The sequence below is a fragment of the Nicotiana tomentosiformis genome, chromosome 2 (assembly GCF_000390325.3).
Source record: "Nicotiana tomentosiformis chromosome 2, ASM39032v3, whole genome shotgun sequence".
NCBI classification, from domain to species: domain Eukaryota; kingdom Viridiplantae; phylum Streptophyta; class Magnoliopsida; order Solanales; family Solanaceae; genus Nicotiana; species Nicotiana tomentosiformis.
The window spans coordinates 44729020-44748251 of record NC_090813.1 but is presented as its reverse complement, the minus strand read 5'-3'; the positions used below and the strand labels follow the sequence as shown (position 1 = coordinate 44748251).

Here is a 19232-nt window from a genome sequence, read left to right as displayed (position 1 = left end):
TTTACCTTCTGTTTCCTCTCATTCATAAGAAAAAGTTTTTTTAAAAAAAAAGAACAAATGTTGCCGGCTTAAAGTCGACTATAAATAAAGGTGGCAATCACATGTCCGACGTCATACTTCACCGCATTAACGAAATAGAGCTTTGTAAGTTGAACGCCCGAGATACCGTATAGTTTTCCATAAATTTCCATTTGATCAGTGGAACGCTATACTCATCACTCACAAGGAAGTTGAAACTCGTTTGTTGTTCAAACAACGACGATGTCGTCTTCGACATTGACGCCAATGCAAAGGTACGCAGCGGGAGCTCTGTTCGGGCTAGCCCTTCACCAGGCCCAGATCCACCAAACTAGTCCGTTGGGTTTTCCGTCCGACGAGGACGATCGCATTAGCAATAGCAGCAGTAGTGATTCCGTCTCCGAAGGTCCTCAACTTTGGGTTAACGAATCATGCGGCCTCCTTCGCCCACTTTTCCAGTTAATTCCTTCTGCTTTCTTATACCTCTAATTTTCGATTTCGATTAAGCCGTGTTTTATTTTAATTAGCATTCAATAGACACTAATTTATTCAAGTTGTATTTTGAATTTTTGTGGTGAGCAGATTTCTAGAGATTGATAAAAAAGCATGGCCTGGACTAGAAGAAACTGCTGGGTCTTCATCACCAAAGCATCACGTGGGAGCGGTTAGTTTTCTAATTAGCATTGTGCTTATGTTGATGATCATTAGAGATGTTTACTTATAAGTGGCATTAAATTAAATCGTCTATTTGGGAATCATTTTTCAGTGTTGATTAGGTCTAAAAGTATGTGATATATGGTAATAGTATAAAATGGAAGATAGGTATCATGACTGTGTTTTCGTTATGTTAAAAAATTAAAGGTGACAAGGATGTCTACTTGTTGATTGAAGCATGCTACATGACATAAGAATTAACATATTTATAAAGAAAATGATTTCCTTTCTTTTGGAAAAACATTTTCAACTATTTACGGTTACTAAACACTGGAAAATGATTTCATCGCCATAACAAGCACACCAAACTCTACTATTTTTCAGACAGGACTTTGTAGCTTTTGTTGATAAATTCTTCTAGCGGAAGGGAAAACAGTTCTTTTCTTTTTAATATCTTCTACAAATAGACTCAGCCTGTATAAATTTATGCCATTTGTTGTTACTTGCTTGATGGCATAATGACTGATATTACATCAGTTCAACAGTTTCTAAGGTCGCTCTCTGTCTCTGAAGAAGGTGGTGATACTTTTTCAGAAGCAGCAGAGAAGGAACTTGATCTTGCAAAAGCAATAGATGCTATGACATCAAGCATGGAAAAAACTTTGGATAATGTGTCCAAGCAGGAGAAGCGGGAAGAATATGAACATGAGTGTCGGGAGAAATTATCTGTTGCTGATATGCAATCCAGGTCCGGAGTGGAAAATACTACAAATATTGAAAATTACCAAGAGAAAAGCAAGAAGCCATCTAGCATTGAGCAGGTGCATTTAGAGTCAGTTGGTGGAGTTGATGAAAAACCAGTGGAGGAGGCATCGACGCTTGAATACTCTAGGAAACTCACTGTTCTTTATCAACTTTTCTCAGCTTGTCTTGCACAAACACCTGAAGAGAGTAAAAAATATACACGAAGGAGGAGGGGTTATGATGCACGGCATCGCGTGGCTTTGCGGTTGCTGGCAACATGGTTTGATATCAAATGGATCAAAGTGGTATCTTCCTGCATCTACATCATATGTAATTTCTGCAATGTTCTCGTTCAATCATGTATTTTCTCGCCGTTGTCTGTACTGGAGCTTTTTCTTTTAACCACTGGATATCCTATTCCATACATGCTCGATGTGACACAGGAAGAATCAAAATGTTCAACTTTTTACTAGAAAATGAATAAATTCTTTCTTTATGCACCAATTTGAATACAATACTCATCCCCAGACTAGGAGAAAGGTCAAATGGAAAATCCTCCCAACAAAGAGATAATGTAAGAGCCCCAAATTAGTAATGTGAACTCAATAAGTTATGCTTCCCAAAGAAACTTGAAGGTTCAGGATGCTTCTACTTTTGACGGGTATAGCCATTCCACTTTTTCCTTTAATAAAGTTAATGAATTTATAATGGGAGAAACTCCGCATACAAGATGTATATCATATAGAGAGCCTTACAAAAGACACGATTTTCTACAAGAAGCAATTTTGCCATAATATTGCACCCGGTGAACAATTAGACCATGAATTAATGAATGCTCTTTATTCTAATAAATATAATACTATTGATGACCATTCTTTACGTTCTTCCTATCATCTCATGTCCAACAGTAAGAAATTCTTAAAAGTGGAAATATTACAGAATTGGCAAATCTTCAGTCTAAGCTCTGGTTAATTCGTCGACAGGATATCTTTGATAATTCTAATATTCTCGCATATGCCGCGAAAGTTTGGAAGGGTTCTATCATTTAGCTTTGTGTCATTTAAAATTATCCAACAGAAGTGATGATCATCTTAAAAAGGCTATTGCAACCATGTTGTTTTTCTGTGGATGATAAGTCCACCTCCAATCACGGCATGAGCGGCATCTAGTTAGTAGAACACTGACACTTTTAAATAATTAAGTGCTCTTCTCATCTTTTTGAAGTATGTTTCTAGAAAATCATTGGTTACAAGTTAATTCAGAGGAGGTTTTCTGTTTTTGCCACAGTTGTATTTTTTTGAAGTATATTCCACTTTTTTTTTGTCAGAGCAGTCATTATCATTAGAAAAATAAGAATAATTGAGATTAAATAACTGCCAGTTCCACTTTTTGATGTCGAATTTTCTTTTTCTTTACAATGATATGACTGCACAAGCAAAGACATGCTTTTTTTCTGTATTTAATCTAGCAATCTTTTTTCTTCTAGACTAGTAAAACATCTACTTCATATGAAAGGAGCTTATTGTAATGATGCAGAATTTTGCACCTCGCTCAAGGCTATAGTAACTTAAAGCATGAACCTCCTTAAACTTGTACAGACAGTGAAAAAGAAATTATCTGCTGCAGGAAGCCATCGAAACCACAGTTGCTTGTTCTGCAATGGCTTTGCTGAAAGAGGAAGAATCAAAGGAACAAAGCCGATCTCCTAAAAGCTCATGGGCTAAGTGGAAACGAAGAGGTATAATAGGTGCGGCGGCGGTAACTGGAGGAACCTTGTTGGCAGTTACTGGTGGTATGGCATCCCTGACTTTCTTAGTGTCCTGACATGATTAACCTCTTAGGAAAGTGAAACAGATTTCTCTGTTCTTTTAGTCTTCATTTACTCTTAAATAGGTTTAGCATCTTCATGTTTCCTATGTTTTAGCAAGTGCAGGCATGACCTGACAAGCCTTACAGGAATCAAATTGTTTCTCCTTTCAGTCTTCTTTAGATTCTTAAAGGAGTTGGAATGTAATCTGTGGAGAACCCTCATAGGAGATGAAATATAGTATGATTTCCTTGCCTTCGTTTTGTTCGTAAACAGGTTTAGCTGCTCCGGCAATAGCTGCAGGCTTTGGTGCTTTAGCCCCTACCTTGGGAGCCCTTGTTCCTGTGATTGGAGCAAGTGGGTTTGCTGCTGTTGCTAGTGCTGCAGGAAGTGTTGCCGGGTCTGTTGCAGTAGCCGCATCATTCGGGGGTAAACACATATTTCATAAGATATCTTGTTGCATCACCATTCACCTTTTTGGTATGAGCACCGCTTGTGGTTTTGCACTTCTCTTTTTCTTTGATAAGGTAAGGTAATTTAATAAGAATAGTACCAAAGAAATAACAAAAGTTACAAAACAATGGTGCTAGAAGCAGATTCACTCAGCAGCTCATACACACAAAATAATAAAGATGAGCTAAATCATCCACCCTACTATTCTTACCTCAAAAATAGTGCTTTTGCACTTCTCAGGTAGCCAAAGGCTTAGATTGATTTGTGGAGACTGAACATCTTGAAATTATGCTCCAGCTACTAAGGGTAGTCCTGATATTTTTGCTTACCCAGCTGCTGGAGCTGGACTTACAGGAAGTAAAATGGCCAGGAGAACTGGAGATGTTGATGAATTTGAGTTCAAGGCTATAGGAGAAAACCATAACCAGGGTGTAAGTAATTAGCTCTCTTTTGTACTACTTGAAATTGTCTTGTGACTCCTGTCTGCATTCCTTATTTCAGTTAGTAGGTGGGCATTGCAGTCTGTATTGTGTCTCTTCGAGTTCTTTCATCTTTATTCTCATAGTTGTCATAATCTTTAGTTTTAGTCATGGGCCACAGGAGCTCACCTATGTTTGTTCTCACTTTGCACTTTTGGCATCAGCGGCTGGGAGTTGAGGTTTTGATCTCAGGACTTGTTTTTAAGGAGGAAGATTTTGTAAGACCTTGGGAAGGACAATATGATAACTCTGAGAGGTAAAAAGTATCTTCTTTTCTTTTTTTGTTGGTTGATCTCCATTTGGGTAGATGATTTCATTCACCTAGGTCAACATAAATTATTGACTAGTTTGTTTTGATAGTTCCCGTATCTGTCAGTGAAGGCTTATTAAGCAGAAACCACTCTTACATTTCTCAATTTCTTCAGATACGTGCTGCAGTGGGAGTCGAAGAATCTTATTGCTGTAAGCACTGCAATTCAGGATTGGTTGACGTCAAGTAATAATTTTTACTTTGCCTTTTAGCATATGATACATTGGCCAGTTAAATTGCTGCTGTATTCGGTTATGATGCTGACATCATCACTAATTACAGGACTTGCAATGGAGTTGATGAAGCGTGGTGCTATGATGACTGTTTTAAAAACTCTTTTGGCAGCATTCGCATTGCCAGCAACATTGCTTGCTATGACTGATTTTATTGACAGCAAATGGACTATTGCCGTGGACAGGTTCTTGTTTGTTTGTGTATCTGATTTACAATCTCTTTTTTGAGGTTGGGGTTGGGATCAAGGAGGAACATGTGATGAAGCTGTTTTATCTTCCATTTATGTATATGACACGATTAGAAGTAAAAGGAAGAGATTAATATAATTGCGGTAATAATGAGAAGAACCTATCTATGAACCCAAATTATTTACCATTTTTTTTAAAAAAATTTTTTCTGTATTTCCATCTTTTGTTTCAGTGGAACTAATTCTAGCTCCAATCATGCTTCTTAATTATCAAGCAGTTCTACTCTATTATATTGTGTCAAAGCATAGTATCCTACTTAGATTGGAAAAGTAAATTCTGCCCATTGCTATTTATTATTCGCAGATCTGACAAGGCAGGAAAACTTCTGGCAGAAGTGTTACAGAAAGGATTACAAGGACATAGGTAAACAAGCTTAAGTAGATTCTGAGCATTTTCCAGTTGAGTCCCCTGAAAGATTGCGTTTTCACATCAACCAATTCTGTTGGTTGTTCATAAATGTTTCAGACCTGTGACACTCGTAGGGTTTTCACTTGGGGCAAGAGTTATCTTTAAATGTCTCCAGATTCTGGCTGAGAGCGAGAGTAATTGTAAGTGTTCTTTAAAAATGTTTTTCTTTCTTACAGTTTATCAGTGGCTTAATACGATCCTAAAGTATTTTCTTGCATTTTCACAGCTGGACTTGTGGAAAGAGTTGTTCTTCTTGGGGCACCCATTGCAATTAAGGATATGAACTGGGAAGCAGCTAGAAAGGTTTTGGCTTCCCACTTTGTTAATTTCAACTACTCTTATTAGAATGAGCATCTTTATCCCCTTTCCTCTCATTTGTTTTCCCAAGTATAAGGCTTGGACGTGTCTACTTGGTTACCTCATTATTATTTGAGGATCTCTCTTCCTATTTTAAAGGTAGTGGCTGGTCGATTTGTGAACGCTTACTCTACAAATGATTGGATGCTAGGGATTGCCTTCCGTGCCAGGTTTGCATTATCTGCAAGCATAGTACTAATGTTAAAAGTGTCAATGACTGATGCTGAGCTCTGCATACCCTGTCTTAAACTCTTCTCTTGTGCTCTCTCCAAATTGCCTGTCTGCATTTTGGCTTGGCACAATATTAAGAGAATTATTGAAAATATGAAACGTTTCCTTGAGCCTGGAGTCTATCGGAAACATCTTCTCTACCTTCAAGGTAGGGGTAAGGTCTACGTGCACACTACCCTTCCCAGACCCCACTTGTGAGATTATACTGGGTTTGTTGTTGTATTGAAAATATGAAACGTTAAATATTCCCAAAAAAACATAGTTATATACTGATACTCTTAATTGTAGAACAATAAACAAGGATAAAGGTGAGTTAAAATTAGGTCATATAGAACTTTTATTTGAAATATATTAGAACTTCTATTTAAGGAAATTGGAGAATAATTTGGGACATTCCAAAAATGAAAGTAGGCCAAATGTTCTACATGGAGGGAGAGTATGTTTTCATGTTTCATATGTCGTTTATGCTTCTGTTTCTGTATAACTTGTGCATTTTCTTCCAAACAGTCTCCTTACTCGAGGCTTGGCTGGAATTCAACCAGTTGATGTTCCTGGTATTGAGAATGTAAGTTTTCATTTGTACTTTTTCTCTTAAGGAAAACCAAATTTGAATCTCCATCATTTCTTGCTCAAACCCTTCACTTTTAACAGGTTGATGTGACTGAACTCATCGATGGTCATTCCTCCTATTTATGGGCTACCCAAAAGATTTTAGATCTACTTGAGCTTGATGCCTATTATCCGGTAGTTCTCGGTCGCGTCGCGCTGTAAAGACGGACGTTGCAACTTGCAACATATTTTCTTCCTTAGATGATAAATGCATTTTAGGGGATTGTATCTGTTACAGGAAGTGCATAGTTAGCCTGGTCATTCTATGACCACTGGTATACCACATATAAATTTCTGAATATGAATGATATAGCGAGAATCTGAAATCACGACTGAAGCAGGTGATTTAAAGTTCTGTTTTTCGCGCGTGACTCATATATGATTCATGCCAGATTGTGAAAAGTATTAAGAAACTTATCTCACAGTAACAATATAGAACAAGAAAAACAAGCTAAGAGATATATTGAGAGAGAGGATTGATTTTTATTTCTTCCATGTATTCAAGTGTGTACAATGTCCCAAACCCTCTATTTATAGGATGATATTTAGGTAATACAAAGGGATGCCATGAACATGGTATTAACTATTGAGATCATGGAGTTGTTGGAGTTACAATTATAATAGTAAGAAGTAGTGGGAGGTTAATGGAGAAGAGTAGTGGGTGTTACTCCCTTAGGAGTTATGGACATCCACCATAAAGTATTTCATAACACTCCCCTTGGATGTCCAAATATGGATAATGTACCTCGTTAAAACTTTATTAGGAAAAAATCCTGTGGAAAAAAATCCTATTGAAGGAAAGACTACACATATCATGTAATATGCATTGTCTGCTGCCTCGTTAAAAACCTTACTAGAAAAACTCATTGGGACAAAACCTATGCTAAGGGAAAAAGAGTACAATGCGTATTTGCCTCCCCCTGACGAAAGCATCACTTTATTTTTTTTGAAAACAATGCATTTCAATCTTGTATTTCAACTTCTCAATCATTAAGGTTGGCAATGCCTTAGTGAACAGATCAACGAAATTGTCACATGAACGAATTTGTTGAATATCAATTTCACCATTATGTCAAAGATCATGCGTCTGAAAAAGAACTGTGGCGAAAATTGCTTTATTATGTCTCCTTCGATATATCCTTCTTTCAATTGGGCTATGCAAACAACATCTTCAATATTATTGGAATCTTCTCTTCAAAGAAAAGTCACACATTTGTTGTGTGTTGAGTCACTTGCTTTATTAGTTGCTTATCTTGCCATGACTTGAATAAGTATCAACAATTAACTGCATTGTAGAATAATAATATAGCAACTCTCAATGCAAATAGATTGTTTGAAGAAAGAACTTCAGGAAAATGCCTGCATTTGCATAATCAACAAAATCTTGACAGTATTTGTTAGCAAAAGTAAATCTATATCAATGATTCCTTTTGCAGTATAACACTAATCATATTTCAATATATCCACATATGAGTAAAACTATATCTCGCTAGAATATTGTTATGCTTATAGTTTTAGCAAGATACATTAGTGCACCAATTGCACTAGACACAAACAAATCATGTACGCCATGATTGGTCTAATCCACATAAGGATTTGATGAAGCTTTATTTAACAAGTTTCTTGGGAACCTTACTATGCTTCAGAACAATGTAAATTGTTCAGGAATTTTCATTATACGCATATCAAGTTTTTCATGTACTACCAAATTAAAACCTGAAAACGATTTCATCCATCACATGAGAACATATCTCCATATAACTAATGCTAGGATATTTACGAAAAATCTTGTGCCACAAGTCGTCTTTAGTCTATCGACTTGATTTTTTATTTCACTTTTAGGTGTTGAACTATCCATCCAACTTCACATTTTTCAGTTGAAGTTAATTTTCATTGCGTATTTTTCATTTGGCCAATTATTTATCTGTCCAAATTTCATAAAAGATTTGAGCTCAAGATCCTCGTCAATATTAATAATATTGAGCGCTACATTATATCAACAATATCGCCAATGATCATTTTACATCGGTTCCATCATCACATAATAATGACATAACTTATCGAGATCTCATTATTTTCAGGTACCTGAGCCTCTTCCATGAGGTCTTATAGAGTGTTATGTCGTGGTGCTCTTCTAGAGCACTTGCCTCCTTGTTATGACCATCTTGATCATTTGCTCCACTCCTTCTTCACGAAGTTTTATCTTTGGAACCAATTAGTCTATTATACTTTATGCGTTTCATAGACTCTGTCCATCATGGACTTTATTTTAGTTGGAGCATTGGCAGCTGAAATATGACATTTAGTTTTGGGTCAGCAAATACCCCTGGCAATATTTTGCAAATGAATTATCACTTGAACTTCAAGTTCACATTTTCTTGTATGAGGATCTAGATGTACTCATAATAAATCATTCCACGTATCACTTTTTCAGCTGCCCATTTTCTCCTCCTAATGTTGGGATCACCAACACATTTTCCAACTTTCTTTGGAAACTCATCTTTGTGCATTGTGGTGGGATAATTAAATCATATAGTATATCCATATTTCTAGATAGAAATTATTTGGTTCCCAGTCCTGAACCAATTGTGATAGGGAAAATTTATCATAACTTATTATCTAGATGCGTACAAGTGATGTTGTATATTAAATAATACACCTCATACCAAATTTCTTTTTCGGAGTTTTGTTCTCATAACCAATGGTTTAGCTATAATTGAAGGTATACAATTTCTGCTGAACCAATTTGGATTTAAACCAACATTATCAAGATAAATCATCATAATTTATATTTTGGAACTGCGCTCTAATAATTTGAGCAATCAACCTTGCAAATTCCAAACTGCAAGTTGATAACAAACGCGTGTGTGACCATACAATAGATGTATCTATTAAAATTATATAATAATAAACGGTCCACATGGCAGGTGACTGGGCCCATATATATATATATATATATATATATGTGTGTGTGTGTGTGTGTGTGTGTGTGTGTGTATATATATATATATATATATATATGTCACCTTTTATACGTTCCAAAAATCAGGGAATACAATCCTAGCCCAAGCTAGTATAGTAATCAATTTATCATGAGAAGTCATACATGAGAATTCTCGAAGAATCTCCTAATTCTTCAATATATGCCAATGTGAATTCTCAATCATTTTTCGCATCATAATTGAACCGAGATGATCAATCGGTCATGCCAACTGATATTTATTTCAATAAACATCTAATTTACTATGGCATGTGATTCCACCATCATGCTTATACTTGTTTAGTACGAATAGAAGGAAAATCGGGTAACCTTTATATATACCCGGTATGATTATAGTAAAATGAAGATATTCAATCTTCCTTTCATTTATAGTCTCAATATGCCAACCACTTTGGCTAATATATTTGAAACTCAAAAAGTTCCTTTTGAGACTTACTACACTATCAATGCCATGAACAATTTCATTCATCCGGTTAATAACAAATTAGCTTTTTCGGAGCTCTTAATTGATTTTGTATTACAAGATCTTTTGTCACACCATCCATATGGTGAATGTCTCATGTACTACAAGATCTACATGAGAATTCTCGAAGAATCTCCTAATTCTTCAATATATGCCAATGTGAATTCTCAATCATTTTTCGCATCATAATTGAACCGAGATGGCCAATCGGTCATGCCAACTGATATTTATTTCAGTAAACATCTAATTTACTGTGGCAAGTGATTCCACCATCATGCTTATACTTGTTTAGTACGAATAGAAGAAAAATCGGGTAACCTTTATATATACACGGTATGATTATAGTAATATGAAGATATTCAATCTTCCGTTCATTTATAGTCTCAATATGCCAATCACTTTGGCTAATATATTTGAAACTCAAAAAGATCCTTTTGAGACTTACTACATGTGATGACCCAAAATATCATCTTTAAATTTAATAAGTAATTATGTATTCTAAGACCTCAAAAAAATACTAATTATCATTTCTCGACTTGCGTGCGCAGTCCGTATAATTTTCCTAAAAATTTTTATGTGAAAAATGGATTAAAAGGTGAAATAGAGCTTTAAAACTCAATTGAGTTGACTTTGGTCAATATTTTGAGCAAACGGACTCGGATCAGTATTTTGATAATTCCGATAGGTCCGTATCGTGATTTGAGACTTGGGCGTATGCCCGAAATCGAATTTCGAGGTCCCTAGCCCGAGATATAGAATTTTGATAAAAAATTAAAAGCTTGAAAGCCTAATGATTTTTAAGAAATTACTGATGTTGGATTTATTGACACCGGATTTGTATTTTGGTTTCGGAGCTCGGTATAGGTCCACTATAATATTTATAACTTGTCTGCTAACTTTGGTGAGAATCGGAGTTGATTTATCGTGATTCGGACGTCTGGTTGTGAAAATATAAGTTTTAAAGTTTTTTTAAAAATTTCCTTTGATTTGGTGTCCGATTCATAGTTCTAGGTGTTATTTTGGTGATTTGATCACGCGAGCAAGTTCGTATGATGTTTTAGGACTTGTGTGCATGTTTGGTTTGGAGTCCCGATGGCTCGGGTGAGTTTCATATAGGCTACAGAATGATTTTGAACTTAGAAAATTTGGTTTTTGAGCTTCTGTTGTCATCTGGTGCATTGTGCTTCGCGATCGCGAAGCCATTCCTGCTATTGCGAAAAAGAAATTGTAAGTAGTGAGTTTTACCCTTCGCGTTCGCGAAGATAGGCACGCGATCGCGGAAGGTAAACTCCCAGTGCATTGCGAACGCAAGGGACAAGCAGCGATCACATAGAAGGAAGGAAGGCTGAAGCTAGGCACGTCAATTGTGCTACGCGATCGCACAAGTAAGTACGCGATCGTATTAGGCTGAGAAAAGGTACTCCGCGATCGCACTACCATTTACGCGATCACGTAGAGTTAAAAAATCTGGGCAGCCAAAATGTGCTTTGCAATCGCGAAACATTCTCGCGATCGCGAAGAGTAAAATAAATTTGGGCAAAAGTTGTTCTACGCGATCGCGAATGAATTTCCACGATCGCGATGAGTAAAAATCCCAGAAACAGAACTTAAGTTCTAGAAAATGGGATTCGTCCCATTTTCAACCCTTTTCCATTTTTGAGCTCGGGTAAGGCACTTGGGCGATTTTCACAGGAAAATATTGGGGTAAGTGTTCCTTATCCTATATTGATTATATTTCATGATTCCATACTCGTTTATATCATGAATCCGTGAATTTATGAAAGAAAAATTATTTGTGAATAGATTTGAAGCTTTTGGAGACAAATTTAAAAGGAAAAGTTGTGGTCGAGTAATTGATTGGAATTTTCAAAGCAAGGTAAGTGTCGTGGTTAACCTTGACTTGAGGGAATAGAACCCTTAAACTATTTGTTATGTGAAATGCATGCGAACGACGTATAGGCGAGGTGACGGGTATCTATACGTCGTCAAATTAATTGTTTGCATATTTACTTGAAAAATCATAAATTGTTTTAATCATGAATTAATTGTTATAATAATTATTTCTTTCCTATTCTTTGACAAAATATTAATTCTTGAATTCTTGCAATAATTGTTACATGTTATTTGATTTATGTGTATTAATTGCTACTTGACATTTAGCATATTTAACATTAAACTGCCTATTTTGTCCCTGATTTCCTTAATAAATTGCTATTTGTCATTGTTTGTTTCATAATTAAATCATAATTATTGTATGCTTGTTGTCTTAAAAACTTTATATTAATCTTTGCATTCATTGGGGTAATTTCTTCTATAATATTGGTAAATGAATATATTAGAGGATCGGGTTGCACGCCGTAATAGAATTGATTGAAATAAATATATTGGAGGATCGGGATGCACACCGCAACAGACTTATTGAAACTCCATATTGGAGGATCGTGTTGCACGACGCAACAGACTTATTAAAAGTCCATATTAGAGAATCGGGTTGTACGCCGCAACAGACTTATTTAAAAGTCGATATATATATATATATATATATATATATATATATATATATATATATACACACACGCTGCAACAGACTTGATTGAAATGAATATATTGGAGGAGCGGGTTGCACGCCGCAATAGAATTGAATATGAATATATTGTGAGAGCGAGTTGCACGCTGCAATGGAAATTGATGGAAATGATAATTGGTTATGACTGCTGAGTTCACTTTAATTATTATAAATGAGTTACCTGATTTATTTTTATTATTTGTTGTTGTTACTAATATTGCGTACAGGTTAATATAAGTGACCCGCCTTAGCCTCATCACTACTTCGTCGAGGTTAGGTTCAGCACTTACTAGTACATGGGGTGGGTTGTACAGATACTACACTCTGCACTTCTTGTGCAGATTTCGGAGTTGGTCCCAGCGGCGTACTATAGACTTGCTCGGATTTCAGCTACTCAGAGAAGACTTGAGGTATAACTGCACGGCGTCCGTAGTTCTGAAGTCCCCGTCGACTTTACTTTAGCTGTGTGTTTGTTTTCAGATTGCTTTATTTTATTCAAACCTTATTTGTATTATTCTAGAAGCTCGTGCACTTGTGACACCAATTCTGGGATGGTATTTAGACACAGTTGTTTTTATGGATTATTCACTATATTTCAGACCTTACTTCCGCATTTGTTCCTTTGTTATTAATAAATTTAAAAATTGTTTTAAAATGGTTAATATTATTCTAACGTTGGCTTGCCTAGCAAGTAAAATATTAGGTGCCATCACGGTCCGAAGGTGGGAATTTTGGGTCGTGACAGTTGGTATCAGAGCACTAGATTACATAGGTCTCAAGAGTCACGAGCAAGCTTAGTAGAGTCTGAAGGATCGGTACAGAGATGTATGTACTTATCTCTCAGAGGCTATGGAGTTTAGGAATAATTTCACTTCTATTTTACTTTGTCGTGCAATTTTTTTCTATCATTGACGATTGAACTCTTCTATTCTTGTCCTCTCGCAAATGGCGAGAACACGCAATGCATCTACAACCAGACATGAGCCAGAGCCCCCAGTGACAGCGACGACTAGGGGCAAAGGCCGAGGCCGAAGCCGCGCCAGAGGCCGAGGTGGAGGCAGAGGTAGAGCTCCGTCCAGAGCTCGAGCAACTGCACCTGTTGTAGAATATGAGGTAGGACTTCAGGAGGAGGTCCCAGTTCAGAATGTACCAGCTGGACCAGTTCAGGTCCCGGAAGGATTCATAGCTACTCCTGTGCTTCAGGACGCTCTAGTCCGTTTGGTGAGTCTTATGGAGGGTGTGGCCCAGAATGGTACATTTTCAATGGCACCAACCGTTTCACAGGCTGGGGGAGGAGCAAAAACTCCCACTACTCCCGCTCCGGAGTAGATGGCTCCCCAGAATCAGGCTCCAGCAGCCCCGCCAGTTGGGGTAGTGCAGCCAGTTGTTGCGGCACAGACCGGTGATAGGCCCGCCATGTCTTTTGAGGCCTTATTGAGACTGGATAAGTTTACCAAGCTCTTTCCAATTCATTTCAGTGGTACACCTTCTGAGGACCCACAGGATTATCTTGAACGCTGCCATGAGGTATTGCGGAACATGAGTATAGTTGAGACCAATGTGCTTGATTTTGTTGTATTTCAGATGACGGATTCCGCCAGGAGGTGGTGGAGGGATTATACATTGACTAGACCAGTTGGATCGCCTGTACTTACCTGGAGTAGTTCTCTCAGCTATTTCTGGAGAAGTTCCTTCCTATCACACCGAGAGAGGATTTTCGCAAGCAATTTGAGCGTCTACAGCAGGGCAGTATGACTGTTACTCAGTAGAAGTCTCGTTTTGTGGATTTGGCTCGCCATGCTCTCCTTTTACTACCTACTGAGGGAGAGAGAGTGATGAGGTTTATTGAGGGACTCACTCACCCTATCAGGCTTCAGATGGCCAAGGAGACCGGAAGTGAGATTTCTTTTGAGGCGGCTACTAATGTCGCGAGGAGGATCGAGATGTTTCTTGCACAGAAGGGAGGGCAGAGGTTTGATAAGAGGCCTCGTCAGTTCGGTGGTTTCAGTGATGCCTCGTCTAGAGGAATGGGTACTTATGGAAGGGGTCAGGTACCTAGAGGTGGAGGTCAGACAGCTAGAGGTAGAGGTTAGACCGTTAGAGGTTGAGGTCAGACCGTTAGAGGTGGAGGACAGGCGGGTAGAAGGCGTCCTAGAGGTGGAGACCCAGCCGTTGTTATATTTGTTTTATGGTATGGCGGAGGTCGTTACATCAGATAGTGTTGTTATGGGTACGACCTTGATTTAAAATAAAGGAATAATTTCCTTAACTTGATTCGATTCTGAGTATCAAGACGACTCCTCTTATTGTGCTCCACTTATGAGTGGGCTTCGTAATTCTATAATCTACTTATGTGTTTACTCGTGTTGGGAGATTCTATGGAGATAACTACGCCTATCATTCCATGTTGGTCACTAATAAGAGTTGTGAGGCTAAATGTGGCTTTCTGTTACTCATTTCGGTAAGTTTTGATGTAATTTACGGATAATTAATTATAAATTATGAATTATATGCCCTACCGGTGTGAGGTTCATTATGTATTATGATTTTGTGTAACCGAAATTATTTTAAAGGAGAAAATAAAAATTTTCGATTGGCACGATATGCATATTACTTGTGATTCAGAACTGAGGACGAGATCCTCCCATTTTAAAATAAATTGATATGTTTAAATCGGGCTACGAGCTGTGGTGGAAGTTATATAAGGGCGAGATCCTTGTGATGAAAATTCTTGTGTTTAAGCTCTCCCTTGTGAAATTAAATTTGTATTATAGTAATAATAGGGAGTCATGCCTGTTAGGCTTATTTGAGAATTCTTGTATGAAATTCTCCGTGCATAGTTGACAAAAATTCGTGTGTGTAATTATTGAGTTTTAACATACGAGGTAGGTGCTCGCCCAGGTGGCATTAAATGTTACTCGTTAATTCGAGTAAATAATTATGAGGCCTTCATGCCTCGCATCTCGTTATCAGTATTGTGAAGGTTTGCAACGAGATTTTTTTTTGTTAACATGAGGTTAATTGGCAATTCGGTAATTGATCATGAACAACTATTAAGAACAAATATCCGCTGCTAAGAATTTATGACTTATTTGATCAGCTTAAGAGTGCCAAAGTATTTTCAAAGATCGATTTGAGGTCTGGTTACCATCAGTTGAAGATTAGGGCATCTGATATCCCTAAAACAGCTTTTCGGACTCGGTATGGGCATTACGAATTCCTAGTGATGTCATTTGGGTGGACAAAAGCCCCAGCAGCAATTATGGATTTGATGAATCGGGTGTTCAAACCCTATTTGAAATCTTTTGTGATTGTATTCATTGATGATATCTTGATTTACTCCAGCAGTCAAGAGGAGCATGAGCAGCATCTTTGGAGTGTGTTTCATACTTTGAAGAATAATCAGTTATATGACAAATTTTTTAAAATGTGAATTTTGGTTAGACTCAGTTGCCTTTTTGGGGCATGTTGTATCGGCAAAAGGCATAAATGTGGATCCTAAGAAGATAGAGGCTGTTTAGAATTGGCCTAGACCTACTTCAGTTACAGAGATCCGGAGTTTCCTAGGTTTAGCAGGTTATTATCGTCGGTTCGTGGAGGGGTTTTCATCTATAGCAAGCCCATTGACCAGACTGACCTAGAAAGGTGTCCCATTCAGATGGTCAGACGAGTGTGAGTTGAGCTTTCAGAAGCTTAAGACTGCTTCGACTACGGTGCCAGTGTTGGTATTACCCATAAGTTCAGGATCATATACAATATATTGTGATGCATCTCACATTGGGCTTGGTATAATATTAATGCAAGATGGCAGGGTGATTGCATATGCGTCGCGGCAGTTGAAAGTTCACGAGAAGAATTATCTTGTTCATGACTTAGAGCTGGAAGCCATTGTTCATGCGCTGAAGATTTGGAGGCATTACCTCTACGGTGTCTCGTGTGAGGTATTTACTGATCATCGTAGCCTTCAATATCTATTCAAACAAAAAGTTGAGGCAGAGAAGATGGTTGGAGTTGTTGAAAGACTATGATATCACCATTTTGTATCACCTAGAAAGGCCAATATGGTGGCCGATGCTTTGAGTAGAAAAACTGTGAGTATGGGCAGTCTTGCGTATATTCCGGTTGGTGAGAGGCCATTAGCTGCAGATGTTTAGACCTCTATTTTAAAAGGCATTTCTGGGGCGAGCCCCGGGGCAAGACATACCAAAAACGCCCCGGGGCGATGGTGTGGGGAGAAAGTCTCAAGAGGCGTACGCCCCGTAATTTGGGGCATACACCCGGGCGTTCGAGACGCATTTTTTAGTAAGGAGTAAGCCCAGAGACTTTTTCAAATTAAAATAAAATTTATTGAATTAGTCCTTCATATAATACCCAAATTCTCAAAAGTTAGTTTGGTAATTACTCAAAAGGTTTAAAAAGGAACTCAAAGGTATTAAATTTAAAAGTAAAGACCTTTTTTTATTGATTTAAGCCCTAATTCATGGTTTTTCCAATTTTTTATCTTGTCCGCTAGTCTACTAATATCTCCCAAAAGTAACAAATATTTAATTTTTTTTACAAATACAAAGAGAACTACATTCTTCTTCATAGCAGCAAATTCAAAGTTCAAATTGCAGGTTAATCATCCTTTTTGTTCCTCCATATAGAAAACTTTATTCTTTTAGACTCAAATTACTTGTGCTTGTAAGTAACGTATAATAGATTATTTTGATTAGTTTTTTGTGGGGATGGAGCACATATATATATAATTTTTTTCAATTTTTATGCAATTTTACTTGTTTATAAATATTTACTATCATTATATTATTTTATAAAATATTAAAAATTAAATATCTATGGGGCTTACGCCCCGCTGAAGCATATGTAAAACGCCTCGCCTTATGCCCACGCCTTTTAAAACACTGATTCAGACTTTGGCTAATCAGTTCGTGAGTTAGATGTTTCCAGTCGGGTTCTAGCTTGCACAGTTGCTCGGTCTTCTTTATATGAGCGCATCAGAGAGAGACAGTATGATGATCCTCATTTACTTGTCCTTAAGGACACTGTGCAACACGGTGATGCCAGACAGGTTGCTGTGGGGGAAGATGGAGTTCTGCGAATGCATGGTCGTATTTGTGTGCCTAATATGGACGGGCTTCATGAATTAATTCTTGAAGAGGCACACAGTTCCAGGTATTCTATTCATCCAAGATACCACCAAAATGTATCAAGATTTGCGACAACATTATTGGTGGAGGAGAATGAAAAAGGGTATAGTTGCATATGTAGCTCGGTGTCTGAATTGTCAGCAAGTTAAGTACGAGCATCAGAGACCTGGTGGTTTGCTTCAGAAGTTAGAAATTCCTAAGTGAAAGTGGGAGCGTATCACTATGGATTTTGTTGTTGGGCTCCCACGGACTTAGAGAAAATTTGACGCAGTTTGGGTCATTGTGGACAGGTTGACCAAGTCAGCACATTTCATTCCAGTGGCAGTTACCTATTCTTCAGAGCGGTTAGCTGAAATTTACATTCGTGAGATTGTCCGCCTTCACGGTGTGCCCGTGTCTGTTATTTCAGATAGAGGTACGCAGTTTATCTCACACTTCTGGAGGGTTGTACCACGTGATTAGGCACGCAGGTTGAGTTGAGTACATCATTTTATCCACAGATAGACGGACAGTCATAGTGCACCATTCAGATATTGGAAGATATGCTTCGCGCTTGTGTTATAGACTTTGGAGGTTCTTAGGATCATTTCTTGCCACTTGCGGAGTTTGCTTATAATAATAGTTACCAGTCGAGCATTAATATGGCTCCATATGAGGCATTATACGGGAGGCGATGTCGTTCGCCAGTTGGATGGTTTGAACCGGGAGAGGCTCGGTATTGGGTACCGATTTGGTACATGATGCCTTGGATAAGGTCAAGATTATTCAGGATCGACTTCGCACAGCTCAGTCTAGGCAAAAGAGTTATACCGACCGTAAAGTTCGTGATATTGCATTCATGGTTGGAGAAATAATATTGCTCCGGGTTTCACCTATGAAAGGTGTAATGAGGTTCGGAAAGAAAGGCAAGTTGAGCCCTAGGTATATCGGACCCTTTGAAATTCTTGAAAAGGTGGGTGAAGTAGCCTACAGGCTTGCTTTACCACCTAGTTTATCAACGGTTCATCCGGTGTTCCATGTGTCTATGCTATGGAAATATCATGGTGATTCGTCCCATGTGTTAAATTTCAGCTCAGTCCAATTGGACAAAGATTTGACTTACGAGGAGGAGCCGATGCTTATTCTAGCCCGGCAAGTTCGACAGTTGAGGTTTAAGAGTTATCCTTCAGTTCGGGTGCAATAGGGAGGTCAGCCAGTAGAGGCATCTACCTGGGAGTCCGAGTCAGACATGCGGAGTAAATACCCATACCTTTTCTCCAGCTCAGGTACTTTTTCTAACTCCGTTCGAGGACGAACGATTGTTTTAAAGGCAGAGAATGTGATGACCCAAAATGTCATCTTTAAATTTAATAAGTAATTATATATTCTAAGACCTCGAAAAAGCATTAATTATTATTTCTCGACTTGCGTACGCAGTCCGTATAATTTTCCAGAAAGTTTTTATTTGAAAAATGGATTAAAAGATGAAATAGAGCTTTAAAACTCAACTTAGTTGACTTTGTT

At 37.8% G+C, this 19232-nt stretch overlaps 1 protein-coding gene across 2 annotated transcripts; it reads left to right on the top strand.

Moving 5' to 3' along the window:
• Window positions 1-113: 113 nt before the first annotated feature.
• Window positions 114-6929, top strand: LOC104096032 (uncharacterized). 2 transcript variants are annotated; one of them, XM_009602314.4, is made up of 15 exons: window positions 114-476; window positions 601-682; window positions 1218-1721; window positions 3043-3208; window positions 3500-3652; window positions 4010-4107; window positions 4320-4411; window positions 4581-4651; window positions 4748-4883; window positions 5251-5310; window positions 5413-5495; window positions 5582-5658; window positions 5812-5882; window positions 6451-6508; window positions 6595-6929. In XM_009602314.4, the coding sequence occupies exons 1-15, from the start codon at window positions 262-264 to the stop codon at window positions 6712-6714; spliced, it is 1986 nt and encodes a 661-aa protein (XP_009600609.1). In that variant the 5' UTR covers window positions 114-261; the 3' UTR covers window positions 6715-6929. The 2 variants fall into 2 exon arrangements, with proteins under 2 accessions (XP_009600609.1, XP_033511959.1); XM_033656068.2 differs by having other exon boundaries at window positions 339-476; window positions 1267-1721.
• The last annotated feature ends 12303 nt before the right edge of the window (window positions 6930-19232 follow it).